The sequence below is a fragment of the Prionailurus viverrinus genome, chromosome D1, assembly GCF_022837055.1.
Source record: "Prionailurus viverrinus isolate Anna chromosome D1, UM_Priviv_1.0, whole genome shotgun sequence".
Classification (NCBI taxonomy): Eukaryota; Metazoa; Chordata; class Mammalia; order Carnivora; family Felidae; genus Prionailurus; species Prionailurus viverrinus.
This window is the reverse complement of record NC_062570.1, coordinates 6496187-6520838: the sequence shown is the minus strand read 5'-3', so window position 1 is coordinate 6520838 and position 24652 is coordinate 6496187. Positions and strand designations below refer to the sequence as shown.

General features: G+C 44.5%; 1 protein-coding gene across 1 annotated transcript in view; it reads left to right on the top strand.

The window, feature by feature from the left end:
* Positions 1-1093: 1093 nt before the first annotated feature.
* The window catches only part of LOC125176376 (uncharacterized), an 87647-nt gene continuing 64088 nt past the window's right edge, over positions 1094-24652 (top strand). The window contains exons 1-3 of the mRNA XM_047877702.1: positions 1094-1146; positions 3123-3192; positions 4134-4446. Coding sequence (XP_047733658.1) covers positions 1094-1146; positions 3123-3192; positions 4134-4446 — 436 coding nt within the window. The remainder of the gene's footprint in view (positions 1147-3122; positions 3193-4133; positions 4447-24652) is intronic.

Here is a 24652-nt window from a genome sequence, read left to right as displayed (position 1 = left end):
GAGAGAATTTCAAAGATACTTGGTTCAACAGTGAAATTTACAGCGGGGGGGGGGGGGGGGGGGGCATGCTTAAGAAAGTTAAGCAACAATTCCTGATTTGTTAGTTGCAATTCTGGAGCGAGAAGCCAGATGCCCTGATGTTTCGGCCACCATTTTTCAACGGGCAACTAACTCCAAATGATTGGAGTTCTTTAGTGGAATTTCTCTTCATAGCTCTTAGATGGGGCATGGGAGGGGGTGGGAGGCAAAATGTAGTTCCTTTAGTCTGTGGCCCACAGAGTATATCTCATTCTGTATGTATACAACAACTGAAAGTATGTGATTGTGTGGCTACCCATGACGAAGTTTGTGTTGCTATAGGCCACAAAATACAGTGGCATTTCATCCTGGCTAGATGTCCAGTCCCCTCCACTTAAATTAAGCTTTCTAATAGTACAGTTACCCAAAAAGGGTGGGCTTGGGGTCCTGGCATCAGAAGCCTGCAGAATCTGTTACAGTCTTTCTTATGGTTATTTAATGATGAACATTTTAGCCTTCATCATTTATGGCTGGAAGAGGAAGGAAACTTTCAGCAAGGGTTAAAGTGTTAGCCACAGGGAGGAACAAACAGCTCCTATGACCTCTGAGACTTCCTACAATATCATTGGATGGTTTCCCTGAGAACTTTCTTCACAACTCAGATTCTAAAACCAGCTGCTTTCAGATATCTTTCCCTACTCTCAAGGAACATGATCTAAATATGAATCATCGCAGGCACCAAGACCTTGGCTAGAAAATCTTCCTAGTGACATGGTATCCTATTCCCCGACATGTGCCAGAGGAAATTCTTTCCATGGCTTCTTCCTCAGAAGAGAGGCAATAGGGCATAGTGGAAAAAGCTCTGGATTTTGCTACAGTCAGAGTTAAGTATTAATCCTGACTCAGCCATTTATGGGCTATCTGACCTATGATAAATATTCTTTTCCTGGAGCCATAGCTTCTAATCTAAAAATGGGGATAATGTTGTGCACCTCAAAGAGTAGTGAAAAAGTAGAAATAGTGCATACAAAGTACCCTAACATGGTGGATTCTAGATAAATTATAACTTGCAACCATGCCGTGTATGTTGAGTCTGATCACTAGAATGGAGCACCATCTCTGTGTGAGGTAAGCTTGTGAGAATTTAATGCCCCACCAAGTCCCACACATGGATCAGTGCATGTCTGTGTTGGGGGTGAGAGTTTGGATGAGAGAAGGCAAGAATAAGAGAAGAGACCTAATTTTTATCTTTTTTACTAATTGTCTTTTCATCTTTCCCTTGCTCATTCCTTACTCATTTACTTAAAAAAAAAAAACCCCACCAATATTAGATGTTAAAATCAAAAGTAACACACCAATACATTCTTGCGAAAAAATGTGAACAGAAGCATCCTTGTCATTCCTTTCTTCTGACAGGGGAGAGGACAAGATAAAATACTGGCAAGTAAAGGCTTGGCTCTCTTGCTAGAAGTCAAAATTACCTTACCGATTTCTTCATATTAACTATTCCGTATGAAATTTAGAATCCATTTTTTGAATTTTATAAAAAGTTCATTGAGATTTTTATTTTCATTATGTTGAGTTATAAACTGATTTTAAAAGAAGTAACACCATCACAAGGTAAAATATTTTCAACCATGTACTTGGTGTATTCCTCTAAGCTTCATAGCCTATTTTAAAAAAATATTCTTCAGTGAAATTTACAGTTTGATTTAAAGGGTTTCATATATTTCTCATTAGAGTTATTTCTATGTATTTCATAGCTCTTTTGCTATTATGGACAGAACATTTTTCTATTAAAAATTAGTTTTGCTATGAATATTGTTCAGTTTATATCCATTATATCCACATTACTAAGCTCTTCTCGGTTCCAGGAGTTGCTATTGCTTTGAAATTTCTAGATGGACAATCGCATGTTATGCAGAAAGTGATGTTTTATTTCTTTCATTCAGATTTGCATAGTTTATATTCTTTTTAAAAAATTTTTAAAAATTTTTTAAATTTATTTTTGAGACAGAGCACAAGTTGGGGAAGGTCAGAGAGAGGGAGACACAGAATCTGAAGCAGGCTCCAGGCTCCGAGCTGTCAGCACAGAGCCCGATGTGGGGCTCGAACTCACGGACTGTGAGATCATGACCCGAGCTGAAGTCAGATGCTCAATCGACTGAGCCACCCAGGCGCCCCCTTATATTCTTTTTATTCATGTTGCATTGGCTAGGTTCTTCAATAATAGGTTGATTAACAGTGATAATAGAGGGCATCCTCTAACTTTTTCTTACTGTATTGAGAATACTTCCATAGTTTCCTCATTAGATATGATATTTGATGTTGGTAACTTTTACGGAGTAAAAAAAGTTTCTATTTTGAATTTGTTAATTAAAAGAGTCATCGTATGGGGGCACCTGGGTGGCTCAGCTGGTTGAACGTCTGACTTTAGTTCAGCTCACCATCTCACGGTTCGTAGGTTCAAGCCCCACCTCGGGCTCACTCCTGGCAGTGCAGAGCCTGCTTCGGATCCTCTGTCCCCTTTCTCTCTGTCCCTCCCCTGCTCTTGCTCTCTCTCTCAAAAATAAATAAACATTAAAAAAAAAAAGAATCAGGGTATGGTTTTAACTTTATTAAATGCTATTCCTTTGAGACTATCATATAGTTGTTGTTTTTTTTTTCTCAATTGATCAGGTAATGTATTAATCTACTTACATTCCTGGGATATATCCTACCTGATGACAATGTATTATTGTTTTTGCTATACTACAAGAATTCTAGTCATCCATGAAATGCTCAGAAGTGGCTTCATACACAGATTTAGGGGATCCATTTCTCCAACTGTCTCTTTTCTATAATTTTCCCCCTATGTCTCGAGAGTGCCTTTTCATGGTCCTTAGAAAGCTGGAGTTAGAAAGCAGTATTGTTTTTTTTTTTTTTTTTTTTCTTTCTATGCTGTTGCATACTTTCCATTGTTGGGTCTGGCTCAGGAACAAAGGGTAGAGAGAGAAGAGAGAGAAAACAATGAATAGAGATTCATTCCTTCAACACTGTTTAAACTGCAGGGACTCCTTTTCCCAGTTCTAATGTAATAGAGAAGGATTTTCTGTGGGTTTTAGGTGCCTGCAAGCTCACCACTGCCGCTTTGTTGCCAAGAGCTGCAGCTTTTATGACTTGCCACCGGGCAGGGTCAGGAGATTAATAAAAGAAAAAAGTGGGAGATTTCCTTCAAATTCACAATCCCCTACCCAGTCCTCTAACTAGAAAATACAGGTTTCTGTTGGAGCTATTCTGTTGACATGCTGTTATAGTTCCAGGATCTGGGCTTGCTGTAGAGTCTAAATTGGGAGATTTGGCTTGCCCTAGAGTCTAAAGTAGGAGATCTGAGTAGAAAAAACAAAACGAGACAAAACAAAACACCCCAAGAAAGAAAACTCATCATTTGAAAAGTTGTTATACGATTTTAAAGAAAGAGAGTGGGGTTTATTCATTTTAGGCAAAACCCGAAGTTTCATAAGTCTAGATATGAATCCTCTAATCCCCCAACTGGATTAAGATGACACAAGGCTGTTAGTGCCACAGCAGTCTGGCAGAGCACATGGAAACTCTCTTGGGAGAGACTCTCTCATAATCCTAGAGCTCCATTTATTTTTATAATTGTTGATACGCACTCAATAAAAAAAAAATAACTAGGCATATGAAGAGACAAAAGAAGGTAAATAAAAAAGGAGAAACAATAAAGAAGACCCACAGGACCCACAGAGAACAGTCACGGACTTGGAAATAACTCCTGCTTAAAATGTTCAAGGAAAAAACAGGGTTAAAAAGCTGTCCCTCGTGTTCCCTTATAGCTTTTAATATTCTATCAGTAATTTGGTCTTATTTTAGAAGGTCTGCCAGCTGCTACTGCTTCTTTTTCTCCCCTGAAAAATCATGTATTGTTTCCGTTCGGTCCACGGTGTGGGAGAGGGTGGCTGAAACGCGGCCTGGTGGCTGCACGGAGAGGCTTGGGCTGCAGCCCTGCAACAGGGGGACGCGAGGGGGACACCGAGAGGACGCCACAGGGCCCCTCAGAGGCTGCTGGGCTTCGAAGGCTCCCGGTTGTGTTTGAGAGGGAGCCTCTCTGAGAGCTACGGGCTGGGGCCCAGCGTGCGGGCCGGCCTGCGGAGGCGAGCCGTGGGGGCCGCCATCTTCCCGACGGGGTCACCTCGCCACCCAGGAAGTGGTTCTCCAGGAGCTCCCGGAGATGCCGGCCTGCGCGGGCCCCGCCGAGCGCTGGTGGCTGGGCCAGGGCCCGCCGCAGGTGCTTCTCCGGAACCACGGGGCCGCCCCGTCGTGCCGGGAGGCCTTCCGCACGCCCCGGGAGAGGGCGCGGCCCGCTTCCCCTCGGTGACGTGCCGTGCGGACCCACATCGTGGCGGGGACACAGGAGCGCACAGAGAGGTAGGGCGGGGGGCCGGCGGGTGCGTGCTGGCGCGGGGTCCACGCGGCCTGAACCCGGGGTGGACTGGTCGTGCCGAATCCGGGCGTCGGTGGTTGGGGGTGGGGGGCGGCAAGGAGGGTGCTGGCGGGACGCCTGGCGCGGAGGCTGGCAAAGAGGCTGGAGGGTAGTGGGAGGCCGGACGAAGGGGCGTCCCCCGGCCTGTGCCGTCGGCGCCCCGCCGAAGCCGGACACGCGGTGCCCGCCTTTCGAAGCCCAGCAGCCTCTGAGGGGCCCTGTGGCGTCCTCTCGGTGTCCCCCTCGCGTCCCCCTGTTGCAGGGCTGCTGCCCAAGCCTCACCGTGCAGCCACCAGGCCGCGTTTCAGCCACCCTCTCCCACACCATGCGCCAAAAGGAAATGCGTTGCGCTGTAGAACGTGTGTTTGTAGAACGTGCGATCCTTCCGTTCCGAGCCAGAGGGAATCCCTGTGCAAGGAAAGGCTGTTGTGAAGCCAGCCGCCTTCCCACAAAACCCAGTGCTGTTGTCTATGTGCACTTTAAGGAACTAGTTACAGTCACTTTTATGTCGCCCGTTTTTTAATGTATGTTTTCAAGACTTTATTTTGCTTTTCTGTATTTTTTTCATGATGGATGTTTGTTTTTTACTCTTTATTTATTTAAATGTGTATTTATTTATTTTGAGAGAGAGAGAGGGAGGGAGGGGCCGAGACAGAGCGGGAGAGAGAATCCCAAGCAGGCTCCGTGCTGTCAGCGCAGAGCTGGGCTCGGGGCTGGATCCCACAGACCGAGAGATCATGACCTGAGCGGAAGTCGAGAGTCCGAGACTTCATCTACTGAGCCACTGGGGCACCCCTTGCCCATATTTTGAATCCTCACAAATATATCCAGCCGTAGTTTTTACTCAGCTTGCCCATTTGGACTACAGTCTCCAGGTGATTCAGGTGCCCTCTTTTTTTGACAGTAAATTTTCTTCGGGGAATCTTGTTTCTGATGATTGGCTCGCTTTTCTGCCCTGCCTCACGTTATCTTTTTAAATTTTCTTCTCCTATCCCGTTAAAAAGCTTATGATTCCCCTAGAAGTGGCCGCCCTCTGACTTGCCTCAATTAACGTTAAAAAAGAAAGAGGCCTTTAAACTCCCCCGAATTTGTTACTGCAGTCACAGAACAATCCTCGTGCCAGCTGTCATTCAGTCACAGTTACTTCAAAGGGATGATTCTCCAGCAGTAGCAGAAATGGGGACTAAAGAAGTTTTGCATTTGTGAAAAAGCACAGTATTCTGATTGGCTCATCTTGCGCCTAAGCTTTTGGTCTTAGGGGTGTGAGGTGAGAACACAGCATTGCCATTTCACTGGAGTTTGACTGTTCATAATGGAGGTGACTAAAAATAGGTCGGAATCTGTGGCGTGCGGTACATGGAGTTATTCCCAGCAGCTTTCTTTGAATATGCGAGCTTTTTAAGTAAAAAAAAATTTACATAAGTGGAAATGCGTCTCTCCTCACTCACATTTCCTTTCTTGTCATTGTCCGACGGTATCAGCTAATAGAGACGCGTGGTATATTTTCAGGCAAATATATTGTTTTAAATAATTTGCTGCAAGATTGTCATTTTTTTTTTAATTTTTTTTTAACGTTTATTTATTTTTGAGACAGAGAGAGACAGAGCATGAACAGGGGAGGAGCAGAGAGAGAGGGAGACACAGAATCTGAAACGGGCTTCAGGCTCTGAGCTGTCAGCACAGAGCCCGACGCGGGGCTCGAACTCATGGACCGTGAGATCATGACCTGAGCCGAAGTCGGATGCTTAACCGACCGAGCCACCCAGGCGCCCCAAGATTGTCATTTTGTATCCCTTCGGTTGAAGCGTTTTCTTTACAGTTATGTGATTGATCATGGCATACGATATGATTTATAAAGAGAGTGCTTTACATGGGCATTCCTCACGATTTTTCACTCTCCAAAGTAAGGCACTACTCCATCCAGGTGTCCAGCCAAAACCTCAGCTCAAGTGATGGACGTGTCCCATGTCCACAGTTGCTTTTTCTCTGTCTCCTCACGGGGGTTTCAAACACGACAGGGCAGTGAGTCCTATTAGCTGCCCTCCTGTCTCTCCCACTCTCTCTTTGTCTTATTACTCCATTATTTCTCATGAAGGGCTTATTTAGGATCTAAACAAGATACAAAGCCCGAGCCAGACATTCTGTTTTTCTCAAAAAACAAATGACATGGGTGACTGCAGCTGTAAAATGAATGAGCCCAGGTATAGCACTGGGGAGGGAGGCCCTGTCCCCTAGTTAAGGAGACGAATCCTTTGCCTGGAATGAGCCTTTCTGGAAACTTCTAGGTTTACTCGAGTCCCCTCAGGAGGCTTGCTTCATGCCCAGATGTGTGAACAGACCCATACACAGCAGAGGGCGCCCCAGTATAACACTAAAACCCCGGGGCCGCCGAACAGCCCTGCAGTTCCTGAGTCTGTGCTCAGGTCTTGCAGATCTAGCGATAGCAGTCCAAGCCAACATCTGGTGAGTGTTTATTACGTGCCAGGCGCATATACACTTCAGGCACTTCAGACACAAAGATGAATTTGGCTCAGTTCCTGCGCTCAAGAAACTTACATGCAGTCAAGTAGGGGAGATGGGAGTATGTGTGAACTAAAAATAACAACAGCTAATGTTCATTTTCCACTTCCTGTGTTTCACACACCATGCTATGGGTTTTGTTTTGCCTGCACAGTCTCATCTATTATTCATAAGATTTCTTTAAATTAGGTACTATTATTATGGCTGGCATTGCAGTGTCACCACACTAGGGAATAAAGGTATTGGGGAAGAAATAGTAAGATAGGCTTAAGTCTACTGACAGGAGTCAGGGAGGGGAAAGAAATAAGACAGTGACATTAGCCTTTCCTCAACTATGAGCTAGTTTAGTGCTCAGACTATATTTTGTTCAATTTTGAAACCTCAATGCCTCACCTCAATAAACATCTCATGAACAAAATAATGTTAGACTCTAAATAAATAAATAGCATGTGGGTAGCTCAGTCAGTTGAGTGTCCAACTCTTGATTTTGGCTTAGGTCACGATCTCACAGTTTGTGAGTTTGAGCTGCTCATCAGGCTCTGAGCAGACAGTGCAGAACCTGGTTGGGAGTCTCTCTCTCCCCCTCTCCCTGCCCCTCCCTTGCCCTCTCTCTCTCTCACTCAAAAAAAAAAAAAAGAAATGTTTGAGCTTGATCTTGAATGGTGAGATTTTCACAGTATAGGAGAAAAGAGCCTTCTAGGCAGTGGTTGCAGCATAACAAAGGCAGTGGGATATGATTGTGAGATCGTCAGGGACTTTCAAGTGCTTTGGGGTGAAGGAATATCAGAGCACAAGGTGGAGAGTGGGAGGAGAAGCTGGAAAGTAGGTTGGTGTCTCAGTTAGCTGTGCTGTGTAACAAGTCACCATAAGCTCTTTCTGTGTAACAAATTACCATAAATGGAGTGGTTTAAGCAGTCAGTATTTATTGTTTATGAGCGTGCAAGTCAATATGGGGGGGGGGGGATTCTGCTGATCTGGCCAGACTCTGATTTCAGCTGGGCTTGGTCATTAGTCTGTGGTGACCTGATGGGTTCGCTAGGGGCTGCCTTGCCTAGGATGGCCTCATCTGCACATGTGGTTGTTGGCTGGATGTTGGCTGGTGGATCGAGGTGGCCGGCCCTGTCATCATGTGGTGGCCTACTCTGGGTTTGTTCACTTGGCGGTGGTGGGGTTCCCAGAAGGAGAGTGCAAGTGTGCAAGGCCTCTTGAGACCTGGACTTGGAATGGGTGCTTGGCCATTTCTGCCATTTTCTATTGGCCAGAGATAGTCACAGGGATAGTCCCAGCCTAAATTCCAAGGGTGGGGGAATCGACTCCACCCCTTGATAGGAAGAGCTTCAAAGTCAAATTGCAAAGGGTGGGGATGCAGAGGTGGTGAAGACTTGTGGAAGTGTTTGCACTCAATGTCTGGTAGTCAGATCAAATACCAATGATTATCGCCATCGGAATATCAAGTATGGATGTTATTTTGTACAAATGGGAAACTCTCAAAGTTATGCCGTAGATTTGGGTTTTAGAAAGATATCTCTGGTAGCGGTATAATACAAAGTTTGGAGGGAGGAGAGAATAGAGGCAAGGTGCCTTCGAGGTGGGTAATGGAACAGCCCAAGGCAATATGGGTTTAAACAGAACCCACAGTGGGGCGCCTGTGTGGCTCAGTCCGTTAAGCGTCCGACCTCAGCCCAGGTCATGATCTCGCATCTGTGAGTTCGAGCCCCGCGTCGGGCTCTGTGCTGACAGCTCAGACCCTGGAGCCTGCTTCTGATTCTGTGTCTCCCTCTCTGTTTGCCCCTCCCCCACTCATGCTCTGTCTCTCTCTGTCTCAGAAATAAATAAACATTAAAAAAATTAAAAAAATAAATAAACAGAACCCACAGTAGTAGTCCACTCCATCTAGTGATCAAGACCACTTCTTCAGTGCACCCACCAATTCATCTTCCATAGAGATTTAAGGGTTTGAATTTAAATATGTGGGCCTATAAATTAACTTAGATGATCTCTAGATTTCTTGTCTATGTTAAATTTCCATCATTTTAAGAGGAGCCTTGTCTATCGTTATTCCAAATGACTTGAGGATGAAATACTGTATAAAAGTTACTTTCTTGGGGCGCCTAGGTAGCTCAGTTGGTTAGGCATGTGGCTCTTGATTTCAGCTCAGGTCATGGTCTCATAGTTTTGTGAATTCGAGCCCTACATCAGGCTCTGTGCTGACAGTGTGGAGCCTCCATGAGATTCTCTCTCCCTGTCTCTCTGCCCCTCCCCTGCTTGTGCCGTCTCTCTAAATAAATAAATAAAACATTTTTAAAAAGTTATTTTCTTACATAAAAGAAATACACGTTGTGAGGGATCAAGGAAGGTTTTTGAACCGGAGAAAAATGTGATCATAGATACCTCTTGGAAGGTGAGTTGCACAAGGAATAGAATAGACTGATGGGGGAATGTTGTAGTAAGGGAACCATTTGGAACCCATGGAGATAGTTCATGTAGAAATTCATAAGGCCTGATTTAGACAGGGGGTGGAATGTGGAGGATGGGAACTGGGAGTGGGAAGGGAGGAATGATCTGGAGGGTAATTCCGTTCAGATGGGGAGAACTTCCTGTAAATACAGAGAAGGAACAAACTTATAGGTACCAGAGGGAAGGAGGTGGGGGATGGGCAAAATGGGTAAAGGGGAGTGGGAGATACAGACTTGCAGCTGCAGAATGAATGAGTCACAGGCATGAAAAGCACAGCACAAGGAATAAGTCAATGATACTGTAATAGCATGTATGGTAACAGGTGGTAGCTACACTTGCAGGGGGCATAGCATAATGGATAGAGATGTTGCATCTCTATGTCACGCACCTGAAACTAACGTAGCATTGTTTGTCACCTACAATAAAAGATAGTATCAAGGGTAAACAAAAAAGGTTGATAAATTGAACCTTGTTATAGTGTGAAACATAATTTCTCAAAAGTTGCTATTAAGAGAGTAAGAAGATAAACCACTGGGTGGGAAATGTTTTCAGTATTTATACAAGATTCACAGAACATATAAAAATATTATGTAAATAAGAGAAATTGGGCAAGTTTTTTTTTAAATAAGAAAAGTATGGAATAGGAGTTTCATAAGTACTCAGATGGCCAGTAAGCAGATATAAAAATGGTTAATTTCGAGATGCCTTGGTGACTCCGTCAGTTGGGCATATGACTCTTAGTTTCGGCTCAGGTCATGATCTCACAGGTTCGTGGGTTCAAGCCCCACATCAGGCTCTGTACGCTGACAGCCTGGAGCCTGCTTGCGATTCTTTCTCTCTCCTCTCTCTCAGCCCCTCCTGTGCACGCGCATGTTCTCTCTCTCTCTCTCTCTCTCTCTCAAAATAAATAAATACACTTTAAAGAAAGGTTAGTTTCATTAGTTATCAGGGAAACCTAAATTAAAGCAAAAATTATACATGCACCTGCCAAAATAGTTTAAAATTAACAAATGTAATAATACCAAGTATTCGTAAGGATATAAAGCAACAATTCTCATAAATCCTAACCGCTGTTATGATTTAAAATTAACCACTCTGAAGTTAATATAATCACTTTGGAAAATTCAGAAAGCTGTATGTTAGTCCTAGGAGCAGCAGTTTCACTGCTAGATTTATACCCAACATCAATGAGTATATGTGTACAACGAAGGACTTGCATAGGAATGTTTATTACAGTACTCTTCCTAATAGACCAAAATAGAAAACAGTCAAAATGTTCATGAATTGTAGCATAGGTAAATTGTAACACTAAAACAATGGAATATTATTTGGGACTGAAAGAGGGCAAAGTATTGGAATATGAAACAACAGGTGTAAATCTCACAAACATAATCTTGAATTAAAGAGGCCAAATACACTGGAGTCCGTGTCCTGTAATTCCATTTATACTAAGTTCAAAAACAGGCAACTCATAATCCGTGTTGCTACAAGTCTGCACACTAGTGGTTCCCTTTATGGGGTTGTTGATTGGAGGGAACATGGGGAGCCCTCTAGAGAGCTGATGATAACTCTCTTTCTTGGTATGAGTGGTGATTACACTGGTTATAGATATGTAAAAACCAATGTTTTATACAGTACCATATTATACTTCAATTAAAACTTATCTAGGAAAAATGTGTAAATTATCTTAGAGGCCAGAGCACAATGACTTGTTTTGGAGAGTTTATGGCAAGTCATTACACAATGGAATAACTAAATGCTAAATGGCGCAAACAGAGGTTACTCTTGTACTGGACATTTGCACCATTAAGCTTGGAAAATGATTAAATTCATTTTTCAAACTGTCACAAAAACATTGGAGGCAAGTTGGAGCCCGGTTGTGGGAATGGGACAAGGCAGAGGAAGAGACGGAGGGAAATTCATTGATTAATGTCAGTCTTCACTCGTTCATTGTATCTCCAAGGTCACCATTTTATTATTTATTTCTTTGTTTGTTTTATTGATGTTTATTTATTTTTGAGAGACAGAGTGTGAGTGGGGGAGGGGCAGAGAGAGAGGAAGACACAGAATCCGAAGCAGGCTCTAGGCTCTGAGCTGTCAGCACAGAGCCCGGTGCAGGGCTCGAACTCATGGACCGTGAAATCAGGACCTGAGCCGAAGTCAGATGCTTAACTGACTGAGCCACCCAGGTGCCCTAAGGTCACCATTTTATAAAAATTAAATCTTGTTCCTTATAATACCATCTAGGTCTCTTCATGTTGTCACAAGTGGCACAACCTCATCCTTTTTTTTTGGCTCAGAAATATTTCATTGGACATATATGTACCACTTATATTCTATTCATCTGTTGTTGGATACTTAGGTTGCTTCCATATCTATAAACATGGGGTGCCTATAAAACTCGTGTTTTGTTTTCTTTGGATAAATACCCAGTAGTGGAATTGTTGGATCGTATGGTATTTTTAATTTTTTGAGGAACTGTTTTCTACAGTGGCTGTACCAACTGATATTCCCACCAACAGTACATGAGAGTTCTTTATCCCCACATCCTTGACAATACTTGTTAATTTTTGTCTTTTTGATTTTAGCCATTCTGACAGGTGTGAAGTGATATTGTGGATTTGATTTGCATATTCCTGATGATTACTGACGTTGGACATCTTTTTATTTGTCTGTTGGCCATCTGGATGTCTTTGGAAAAATGTCTGTTCTGATCCCCTACCTATTTTTAAATGGTTTGTTTTTTGGTGTTCTTTCTGTATTTTAGATATTAACGCCTTATTAGATATATTATTTGCAAATGGCTTCTCCCATTCAGTAGGTTGTCTTTTTGTGTTGTTGAAGGTTTCCTTCACCATACGAAAGCTTTTGGTTTTGATGTAGTCCCAGTAGTTTGTTTTTGCTTTTGTCTCCCTTGCCTTAGGAGACATATCTAGGAAAATGTTGCTATGGGTGATGTTAGGGAAATTACTGCCTTTGCTCTCTTCTGGGATTTTTATGGTTTCAGGTCTCACATTTAGGATCTAAACTGGAATTTTAACCTGTGATTTTAACTACTACACTTTAGTGTCTCCATAAAAAGTAAAAAAAAAAAAAAATGTTAAAGGTGGAAAAGCACATGATGCATATGGAACTGTGTAAAAAAAGGACAGGAGAGAAGAGATAGCCTAGCATTATAACTTATGCATAAGACTGGTTCTGGTGGAATATTATTGTATCAGTTCAGCTTCTCAGCTCCCTGTACTAGAAACTGAATCAGAATAGCTTAAGCTAAAGGCAGTTTGTTGATAGGAAGTCAGAGGGCTCACACAATAGACAGGAGGCTGAACGACCAAGGCTTGGAAACGTAGGACCCATGAAAACCTGTGGAAACCTCAGTAGGCATTGTGGGAAGGGAACAGTCTGGTGAGCAACGTCTCACCAACCCTAACCCACCTGGCTTAGATTCTAAGTCCTCAGGAGTGTCTTAGGGGCCAGTGTTGCCTCACTCCTGCCCCCACCCCCAGGGCCAGGAGAAGGAGAAGCCAGGCCCTTCATTCTGTTATGAGAATTGGTTTCCAAAGGACTTTCCTCTGTCTAAGATTGTGCGGTGGAGGAGAATTATTCCCCCACAGGAAAGCTAGGGTTGGGGCGGGGAGGGTGCTTGCTGGAAGCTAAATAATGACCTGGTCTGCTAAGACTAGTATAAGAGAGCAGTGACAGTTGATATTGAGTGTCACCACTCCCTACATCATCAAACAGGTGTTTATTTCAACACTGAGGCTCTGTGTTCCAAGGAGCAAAAGACATTTGATTATTGTCATACTGTCAAGGGTCCTCATTACTTTTGGGAGATTTGAAACATTTCTGAAAAATGGTAATAGTCGAAAGATAATTCGTTTTCATTCTATATTTAAAGCTAATATCTAAGTCTCCCTCATCCTCAGCTTTGCCTGGACCATTGGCTGGGTTTTTTCTTTCCTCATCCAGCTCTCTGAGAAGAGATAATTTTTGGACCAAAGGTAAAGTGGGTGAAATATTCCAGAAATTACATTTTTTATATTTATCTATTTAATTATTAAATATTAATATTTAAATTGTTAATTTATGAATAAGTAATAATTATTTATTATATATATGTGTGTCCTGCCCAAGGTCAAGCAGAAACAAAACTCACGTCTCCTGCTGTCAACTCTGCTTTTTCTATCCTAGCACAAAAACAACGGAATAATTTTTTCCACATTTTTCTTATGGTTTGCAACATGATCAGATCCTTTAGTAAACTGTCCAAGCTTCCAAATTTTTGGCAGTACATTCTTCCCATTTCATGGGAAAATCTGGCTCAATTTCTCTCCTTCAAGTTTCCTGCACCCCAGGGCCCTCCCCCTCCTCTGGTTTCTGTGTTGCTCTGCTCCTGCATCTTGCCTGTGTGCCCTTGGTCACATCACAAGGATCATTAGGTTCTGCTCATTTTATGAGTCGGCGTCTCTTCTCCTCAGCAACTTTATCTTTGCCTCGAGGCCTCGACCCCTGCATCATTTAACAGTCTATCAAAAACTGTGTGAATTGAAACTGGTAGGTTGATTGGTTTGATTAGCAAATTACCTTTTTTAACCACCTGCTTCCAGCCTTCAGTACTCTTGGCCCAGCTCTCCAAGCCTTCAGGCTGTTAGCGTGCCCATTGTAGCAACCTACTCCGGCTCCAGCCACGTGCCTGTGTCTTTCTCTTTCCTGCTGTCTTCCCAAGCGCCAAAACCAGCCCATTAGTATTGTGGGCTTTTTGCCTTTGTTAACTTTGATAATCATGTTATTAGGCGTAAATGGAGAATGTCTGTTTCAGATACAGATGCTGCCTTATAAACCACTGCACAACTTAATGGCTTCAAAGAACAACATTTTTTTATTGCTCTTGAGTCCGTGGCTGGGTGGTTCTGCTGACCTGGGCTGCACTTGGCTCATCTTGGCCAGGCTTGCTCCTGCGTGTGCTGTCAGCTGGCAGGTCAGCTGGGGCTGGTGGCGTCTAGGTTAGTTTTGCTAGGATATCTTGACTTTCCTCCACATGGTTTTTGGTTCTCCAGCGGGCTAGACCATGCTTGTCCTCCTGGTGGTGGCTAAGTTCAAAAAGAGGAGGAGGAAACCTGTGGTTTGTTTTTGGGGCCTCTCTATCAGGTGTGAGATTGTCCCACTGGTAAAACAAGGCACGGGGCTGAGCCCAGAGTCAGTGAGGAGAGCGGAGAGATCAGATTCAGAGAAGTGTGAAAATTTGCGATGCAAGTACAGTCAATCTGGTACAACACCCAATTAAAGTAACTTTAAAATTAACCAGGCTGATTGCTTGATAGGTGTATATTATACACATATATAAATATTTAGGTGTGTGTGTGTGTGTGTGTGTGTGTGTGTGTAGTTTTAATCCAAGGTAGTAATAGCAATCAATGGAGTAGTAACCAATGGAGTGGGCATTGGTTGTTTTTTTGCCTCTATCCTCCCCCCTAGTCCCTCCTTCTTGCAGAGGTCCCTGATTTGTTTAGGACTGAGTGATTTCTCCTGTACTCTCCGTGTTTACAGTTTTGGGAGAGTGGCATGTGACCGTGTTTAGTGAACCAAAGCACCGCTTCCCTCTAGTAGCAGTGATGGGCACACATCTCCAGTTGGGCCAGTAAGAGACTCAGTGTGAGGTCTTTATCTGAAGCAGGCTCCTGCCCCTAACTCCTTGGCAGGGCCTGAACCTGAAAGCAGACATGGTGGAAGCTGCTTTAGTCACTGCCACTGTGGAGCCAAGAGATGGAGACAAACTCAGTCCTGGTGATGGTATCTGAGCTGCTGGATCCATCTGTATCTGAAGACAGACACGGGACTCATTTATTCATTTACATGAGCTACTAAATCTTCTCTTTTTATTTAGCTGAGTTAAAAGATTAATACATATAAAGTACTTAGATCAGTATCTAGCAATAATAAGTACTCAGTATGTATTAATATTATTTGTTTATGTCAATTTGACTTGGGTTTTCTGTCATCTGTAACCAAGTGAAACTTAACTGATGCAACTAACGAGAAAATATGATGAAGAAGAGAGCCCGTTTACAGTAGCGACAGGGAAATAAAAAATCCATACATATTCACCCAGACAGAAATAAGTGAGGCCTAAGTGAAGCAAACGATGAAATGTTATTGAGGGACCAGAAGAAGATTTGAATATTTGAAAAGAGACAGCAAGAACCTGGCTTGGAAGATTCCATGTTTTAAATAGATGAAATTTCCATAAAATAATCCACACATTTTTCTGTGTATTAGCTCCTTCTTCTCTCTCCCACAGCCTGATGCCTCTCTCTCAACTCTTGCAAATATATACCATCCTCTTCCTCTAATCAGGTACGAACGCCTTGTGATTTAAGCTCTCCAGTAGTTTCTGAATCTGTTTCCTCTTCCCCATGCCCACCCTGACATTTCCAGTTTGGGGCTGCATGGTCTGTTTCCTAGACCGTACTACCAGTCTGCCATCAGTCTTGCCGCCTTACTTTTGATCCCACAAGTTCACCGTCGAGTCCCTGCTCGTTATTGAAGCCTTCGAGGCCATTCTTATCCTGTCTCCCTGCTCTCTGACAGCACTGAGCTTCTTGGCATGCTTCGCCTGGACCGCGCTCAACAAAGGCAGGTTGGTGCCTTTGTTCGTGTGGTCGCCATTAGTGGCGTCTGCTATGGCACCTTTGTTCATGTGGTCCCCGTTATTGGTGTCTCCCGTGGCACCTAAGACCTAATGCCGACCAGCGCACTCACCTCACTTAGTGTTATGGTTTGTTGACGTCTGTCTCCTGACTAGACTGGCAGGCAAGGAGCGTGTCAGCTTTGTGTCCTGAGCCTAGCACAGAGCCCTCAGTGAATATTTGCTGATGGATCGATGAACAAATGCACGGTTCCCTGGCCCTCTAGCTGCACAGGAAAGGAAAAGTGAACATTTCTTCAAGGGGTATTGCACTTACGTAAGAAGATCGTTCACAGCGGGGTGTATGGTGCTGTGGAGTGGGAGGAAGCAAAGAATATTCAGGGTCGAGCAGTGAGATGAAAATGAATATGGTCACTTGTGCTGAAACTGTCATTCCTTGCAGCAGCGATAATAACAAGACATAAATATTCATGGTGCCATTATTCAGAGACTTACGAAGTGTTGGCAGAGGATGTGCTGTCTGGAAATTTTGCTTCAGTGCCTGAAACTATTACTGATAATTTTTTTTAGAGGAAAACCCAATGAACTAGTGGTCTCAGAACCAGTGAGATCATGGGACTCTCACAGGGTGATGGCTAAGTGAAAGGAGGCTCTGGGCCAGCACCAGCCCAGGGGCCTGCTATCTGACCAGGCTTTTTTTTTTTTTTTTTAATTTTTTTTTTTTAATGTTTATTTATTTTTGGGACGGAGAGAGACAGAGCATGAACGGGGGAGGGGCAGAGAGAGAGGGAGACACAGAATCGGAAACAGGCTCCAGGCTCTGAGCCATCAGCCCAGAGCCCGATGCGGGGCTCGAACTCACGGACCGTGAGATTGTGACCTGAGCTGAAGTCGGACGCCCAACCGACTGAGCCACCCAGGCGCCCCCTGACCAGGCTTTTACTGGGAGTATTTGTTAGGCTTGGCTCTCACCTGTGTGGCAACACGGGGCTGTTCTTGTGAGACGTCTCCTCTTTCCTGCCAAAGAACATGTGCATACAGTTAGATTTCCAAGGCTATTCTTTCTTTCTCATAGTTTTATGTATTATTTAGACAGAAACATTTATTATTTTCTCCAGATTGTGGATACCATGCAAACTCATGGAAGAGAATCTAGAAAACGTAGATGTGTATAAAATAAAAATGGCTTCTGTCACCCAAAGGTAACCATTTTGGTGTATTTTCTTTCAGTGACTTTTCTGAAAAATATACGAGTGCTGAGCTGGTGGGATATGGCATCGGGCTGTGTCGTAGAGACCTGCACTGGCCAGAGAACTGGGTTTGCAGCATATTCTTATTGCTGTCTAGCTGGGAGGCTCTGAGCCAGCCACTCACCTGTTCCCTGCCCTGGTTTCCTCATTGTAAAGTATGGATTAAGACAGTACTCCACAGAGTTAGTCTGAGAATTAGAAGAGATGCTCACTGCAAAGCCCTGGACTCAGGGGACTCATGGCATAGTGTGGAATCGGTGGCCAGGGATTGGCAGCTATTTCTAGTAGCTTTAGTGTTGATAAGGGAAGTTGTCCCGTCCCTGACGTCTCCACACACTCCTCCCTTTCCTCATCCCTGCGTCTAACCAGTCACCAAATCCTGGTGATTTTACTTGTTCTGTGCTACTCAGACATGTCCTTTCCTCTCTGCGGGGAGGAGGTCCTCCGATGCACCCCTCAGTCTCTGCTTTGGTTCAGGCTCTCAGAATTCCTTGCTTGGGGTATCACAGTTTTACTGGCCTCTTTTCTTGCTGCCTCCCAAACCATTTTCCATGCAGAAAGCAGAGAGAAGTTCTTTTCTTTTTAGAGAGCACACAAGTGCAAGCAGGAGAGGGGCAGAGGGACAGAGGGAGAGAGAATCTTAAGCAGGCTCCACACTCAGCACAGAGCCCAACGTGGGGCTTGATCTCACAAATGTGAGTGAGATCATGACCTGAGCCGAGGTTAAGAGTCAGACCCTCAACCAACTGAGCCACCCAGGTACCCCAAGAGAAGTTCTTCAGTGTAAATCTGACCATATGATGGTCCTGTGATAGTTATGGGGCCACCATGTTTAGCTCTGTGTGTGTGTGTGTGTGTGTGTGTGTGTGTGTGTGTGCGTGCGTGTGTGTGTTTGTGGTTCATGTAGGAGAGACAGGGAGAGTGTTTGTGTGAGTGTGTGTGTGTGTGTATGTGTGTGTGTGTGTGTGTGTGCGTAGGAATTCTGAGGGTGAAGGAAGGGGTTTTGTGCTTGAGCCCCAGAGGAAGTATGGAGAGGTTGACTGAACTCCTTTCTGGTCTGGAAAGCTTCCTGATGGAGGAGGGGGTTTGGGCCAGAGTCTGAAGGCACTGTCTTCTTCAGCATTTTTGGTGCAACTATAGCTATAAACAGTGCCGCTGCAGAGACCTGGTGCCCGGTGGGCTCTGAATTACTTGTCATAACGTCTGCATGACCCACAGCTGCAGTGTCAGCTGCTAAAGCAGCAGTGAAGCCGGGAGGCTGAGCTCAGCTGAGCTGAGCTGCCCTTCAGAGCCCTGGGGAGAGCTCCAGCCCACTGCCAAGGCCAAGGCCCCCTCTCAGTGGTCTGTGGGAAAGCCCATCTGGATGCATGGGTATCCCTAGACCTTCCAGGGAAGCTTTTGGATGAGAGCTCTGTGTTCCTGTAAATGCGCACACCTGGTATACCGCACCCTCCGTGACTGGGCCCTTGCCTTTGGCTTTGCCTCCTGCCTCATTTCTAGTTAGGTACCCAGGAGTCCTCTTGCTCACACTGTTCGGAGCTAATGGCGTTTCCTGGGTGGATCGTGTATGTCTCATGGTTTGATACCTGATCTATTGGTCAGGATCTAGTCCAGGTGTAATTAACAAAGACTTACATAAAGAACAACCTAAGTCACCTAGTGTGTTTCACTTTCACATGAAAGTCTAGGGAAGACAGTCTAGGGCTGGTAGGTCTCCCACTAGGAGTAGGACTGCTTAGGGACTTAGGCTACTTCCAGCTTACCACTCTGACATCCCTAGGATGTAGCTCTTTTATTTAGGGTCCAGGATGGCAAATATCACAGCTAGTTTATAGCAGCAGGACGAACTGAGAAATAAGTAAAGGGGCACAGGGCACGTTCTGCGTTTCTTTACTGGAATATTCTGAGAAGCTTCCCACAGAACTCCTACTTACATGATATTAGCCAGAATTAGTCAAGTGATCATACCTAGCTGCAAGGGAAGACAGGAAGTGTATGTCTTTACTTTGGGTATAGCCAAAATTAGGGGTTTCAATCACTGTGAGAGAGGGGTCAGATAGATAATTGGGGAATGGCTGCAGTATCTAGAAATTCCTGCTCGTCTTTCATGCAGAATGGTTCAGCTCCTTTGGAAAGCGATTTGGGTATTTCTTATAAAACTAAAATGTGCGTTGCTGCCATATGTCCATCACTAGATGAATGGAGAAAGAGGATGTGGTGAATATATACAATGGAATATTATTCAGTCATAAAAAGTAATGAAATCTTACCATTTGCAACAACATGGCTAGAGCTAGAGAGTAAAATGCTAAGCGAGTTAAGTTAGTCAGAGAAAGACAAATATATGATTTCACTCATATGTGGAACTTGAGAAACAGAACAAATGAACAAAGGAAAACTGAGAGCAAAGAGAGAGAGAGACAGAGAGAGAGAAACCAAGAAACAGACTCGTAACTACAGAGAGCACACACTGCCGGTTGCCAGACGGGAGGTGGGTGTGGGAATGGGGGAAACGGGATGGGGATTATTTTCCCGTAAAAATGTGCACACTGATATTCAGAGCAACTTTATTTGTAATAGCCCAAAACTGGAAACATGTCAAATACCCTTCAGCAGATGAATGGTTAAACAAGTGATGGTTTGGTTATTCCATGGAATAGTGCTCAGCCATGGAAAGGAATATTGATCCGTGGAAAAACTTGGATGATCGCAAGGAAATTATGCTGAGTGAAGGAGCCAATCTAAAAAGGCTACATACTATCTGATTCCATTTATAAAACATTCTCGAAGAGACTAGATGATGGAGATGGAAAGCACATCAGTGTCAGGGCTTAGGGCCGGGGTGGGAGAGGAAGGTGGGTGTGCTTATAGAAGGGCTGCATAAGGTATCCTTATGGTGACTGAAATGTTCTGACATTGACTACGTCAATGTAATTGTAATTGCAATTATGTGATTGTATGTTTTACACTGTGTAATTGTGTCAGTTACACAAACGTACACACAGGATAAAACTGCTCAGAACAATACACACACACACACACACACACACACACGCACGCACCAATTAGTACATGTAAGATGAAATCTGAGGTAGACTGGAGCAGTGTCGATTTCCTGGTTGTGATGTTGTGCTCTAGTCCCGCGAGACACTGCACTGGGGGGAAATGGATGAAGGGCGTATGGGATCTTTCCTTACCATGCTGTACAGCTGCCTGTGGTACGACATACAGTTAATCTTCAGAAGTTTGATTAAAAGTGCTTTCAGGAAGTAAAATTAATGTAATTAAAACATCAATCCATAAAAAAATAAACCCACAGCAAGTGAATAGCATCTTAGAAAGACCCTGTTTAGATGATCCACATATCTCCTGAAAATAGTAATTTTTTAAAAAGAAGCCACACTCACACATGTTAATTCATTTCATATTTATAGAGAATCAGGAACACAAGTAGAAGCAAGGACGAGATCTAAAGCCGGGAAATTAGCTGTGTGGCTTATTGTAAGGGTAAACGTAACCCCAAACGTAGCAGTTTCATAAAACATTTAAATAGCTTTCTTAGAACTGGCATATTTTAAATTGGTTTAAATGTGTCATTTTTGTTCTAGATCATGAGAAAAGATTCAGATTGTTGTAAGTCCCAGTCAGATTCTTTGGTTTATTTAAGACTGGCCCTACCTTCTTCGGCAAATATTTTGGTTCCCTCTTTTTTTTTTTTTCTTAAATTTATTTTTATTTTTAAAAATTTTATTTAGGGGCGCCTGGGTGGCTCAGTCGGTTAAGCGTCGGACTTCAGCTCAGGTCACGATCTCGCGGTCCGCGAGTTCGAGCCCCGCGTCGGGCTCTGGGCTGATGGCTCAGAGCCTGGAGCCTGCTTCTGATTCTGTGCCTCCCTCTCTCTCTGCCCCTCCCCCGTTCATGCTCTGTCTCTCTCTGTCTCAAAAATAAATAAACGTTAAAAAAAAAAAAATTTAAAAATTTTATTTAGATTCCAGTTACTTAACCTACAGGCCAACATTAGTTTCAGGTGCACAGCGTAGCGATTCCACACTTCTGCACACCACCTGGCGCTCCTCCCAGGTGCCCTCCTTGGGTCTCTCTTAGAGTGGGGTCAGAACACTTGGGCTCAGAGTCGCGTAATTTTGATTTTCAGCCTCTTGGTGCTTCCAGGCTTCTGGGTTTGCTCTAGGAAGCACACACCTCAGACTTCAAATGACTTCTGTGGATAGTTGCTAGGTTGCAACCAGGTCGTTTCTGTTCATTGAAGGGGACACCTTGGCTAATAGGTGAAGACTGTTTTCTCCAGCATGTAAGAGGCTGGCCGCTCTGACAGACTCTTTGAGAACAAAACTCTGAGAGTGGTGTTTGGTGGGAGGGAGCGTCTGGGGCAGCACCAGCTTTGGCTACTGTAAGAAGCTTCTCAGGAAGCATTTGGGGTAGAAGGGCAGGCCATCCTCTTAGGTCCAAGTTGATGTCTTAGTCACTTTGGGCTGCTCTAACAGAAAATACTGCGGACTGAGTAGCTTAAACAACGATTTATTTCTCATTGTTCTGGAGGCTGGGAAGTCCATGATCAAGGTGTCAGCAGGTTCAGGGTCTGGTGAGGGCACTCACCTTGGTTTGCCCATGGCCATCCTGTCATTGTATCTTCAGGCAGAGAGGGGCAGAGGGAGAGAGAGAGAAAGAGAAAAAGAGAAGGGATTCTCATGTCTCTTCATAAAAGGGACTACTCCCATCCACCCTTATGACGCTTATGAGGCCCACCCTTATGAGGCCTCTACCCTTACCACCTAATCATCCCAACACCCCCCTCCTGATATCATGACATTGGGGGTTAGTCCATCACCGCCCTCCTCCACCACGTTGACTCCTGTCTGCACCTGTGAGTGGCTGACAACAGAACACGTAGTCCTTCTTTGCTTTCCAGAGTAAGTTGTGGGAAAACAAAGGGAATGTTTGATTTATTTCTCAACCATAAACAGTTGAAGATTAGGCCTTGTCAGGTTTCAGCAGAGAGTGGCTGGATCAATACCCTCTGGAGCAGCGCTTGTCTAACTTGAAAGTGCACACGACCCCGCTGGGGGGAGTGTTACATGACCTTGTTCAGCAGGTCTGGAGAGGGGCTACGATGACTCATGTCGCACAGTGCCCGTGTCGGTGGCCCCAAGACCACACTCCGCAAGCGAGGCACTGGGTTTGGACAGTGAGGTCTGGGAGACCAAGGACGCTGCCTTGTTTCCCATTTTATCCCGTCTTGGCATGACGCCTGGCACAAACGGAGTTCTCAATAAATATTTGCTGAATTGAATTAATGGGGGACACCGGCTACAAGGACAAATTTTATAGCCTAATTTTCTTTGAGAGTCAGCTCATAGCCCAAAACCAAATGGATAAATACCAACCATAACTAAACATGTGTCTAACCAGCCCTTTGGAGTTTCCCAAGCCCTTGAAGTGATGTTAGTTTATTTGATTTTTACTCTTACAATAATCCTCTGAAGAGGAGCTATTACTATTATTTTTCTGTTATGGATGATAAAAGCCAAGTCAGCAAGGGCAAGTCACTTGCCTAAGGAAGGCTAGCAGAAGGTACCCTGCAACGTGGGTGTTCTGACTCCTGGCTTTTTCCTCTTGTACTTTGCACGAATAGTAAAAACTTGACCGGAAGTAGATTATGTAACTCTTGGTATCGTACAGCTGGAGCCTGCTGATGTCCCTGTTCCTTGTTAAGTGCCACACACTTGGCATAGAGGAGCTAATAATGTGTCTGAAATGTAAGTCTGTGGGTGTGACTGGAGATTTGTCAGAGAACTCACAAGCTCTCACTGGGCTGCTGGACCAAACTCAACTATCTGTGCCTGAAGGCTCTTGTCTCTCCCTCCCAAAGGAAGGGAGTGCATCTATGTTTAGTTTCCCGAAGGACCAGAGATTCCCTCCCCCAGGGCACCATCCCACACACCCTGGGGTCTGCAGGGGCAGGGCAGCTGGCAGGCAGGTCCAGACTGCCTGGCTGCAGAGTGACCGTGGCAGGTCACCACCTCCCCTGAGGTTGCTTTCAGGCCTGTCCTGAGAGAAGGGCGGACAGCAGGGAACTCGGACCTACAGTGTGTCTAGATAGCACGCAGGCCCTGCTGTGCCTTGGGACGTGGGGTGCGCTCACATCTTCTTTTCTCTTGCTAACCCTTGCTTTAGAAATTTCCCTGATGAAGCCTCTTCCAAGACCCATGCCTGGAGATGCTGTGGACTTCGTCCGAGCTATTGTTATGGGGGGGTGGCAGTCTCAAAGGGACCTCCCTTGACCCATCTTGCCTGACGGAGGGGGTTTGACTGTTTTGTAGGCGGAATCTCAGCTTGCTCTTCTCTTTGCGACACTCACCTATTGCCATTGGCTTTTCATCTTTCATCTGTGGCCTCTTTTGCAAAGCAGACCACAGTTCCGGGTACATAATAGATAGAATAATAGAAAGGCACTGAGTCAACATTTTACTTTTTGTAACCCTGCCCCGACCCCTCTCCTAACCATCTATGTGAGCATATTGCAGTCCAGTCTCTGCAGACCCACGGAGGAGCCTCACTGAAGTTTCCCACAGGGGAGTCTGGAGGAGTCGTGCAGGCTTCCCGGACTCTCAGGAGAGAGCTTACAGTGCTGTCAGAATTGTTCTTTGTGTATCAAGGAAGAAATTCTGAGCAAGAGTGGGTGACGTCCTGAGGGACAGTGTGGCAGGATTTGTAATCTTTGTAATCTGCCACATGTGAATTCACCCTAAAGACGCCCGGCAAGAACTGTTATTTATATATATATTACCCCTTGAGGGGTAGGGGGCATGTATGTGTTTATAATCTACCCTGGGCAGTGGAGAATAATTCCAACTAGGGAGACGCATACTGATGAAACGTCGGGGCTTACGGCCCTGGGTTCGAGATCTAGCTGTGCCGTTTAGTTCTTCTTCTCTTCTGTACCTATTGACCAGCCTTTCCCATTTCACCCAGCCTCCCCCACCTGCTCTGGCAACCACAGTATGTCTCTGTATCCATGAGTTCAGGGTTTTGTTAGATTCCACATATAAGTGAGAGAAATTTGCTTTCCTCTGTCTGGCTTATCTCACTCATCATAATGCCCTCAAGTCCCATCCATGTCACAGATGTCAGAATTTCCTTCTTTTTTATGGATGAACAATACTCCATTGTATACATATGCCATGTTTTCTTTATTCGTCATTTGATGGACATGTAAGTCGTTTTCATGCCTTGGCTATTTTAAGTAAAATGCTACAGTCA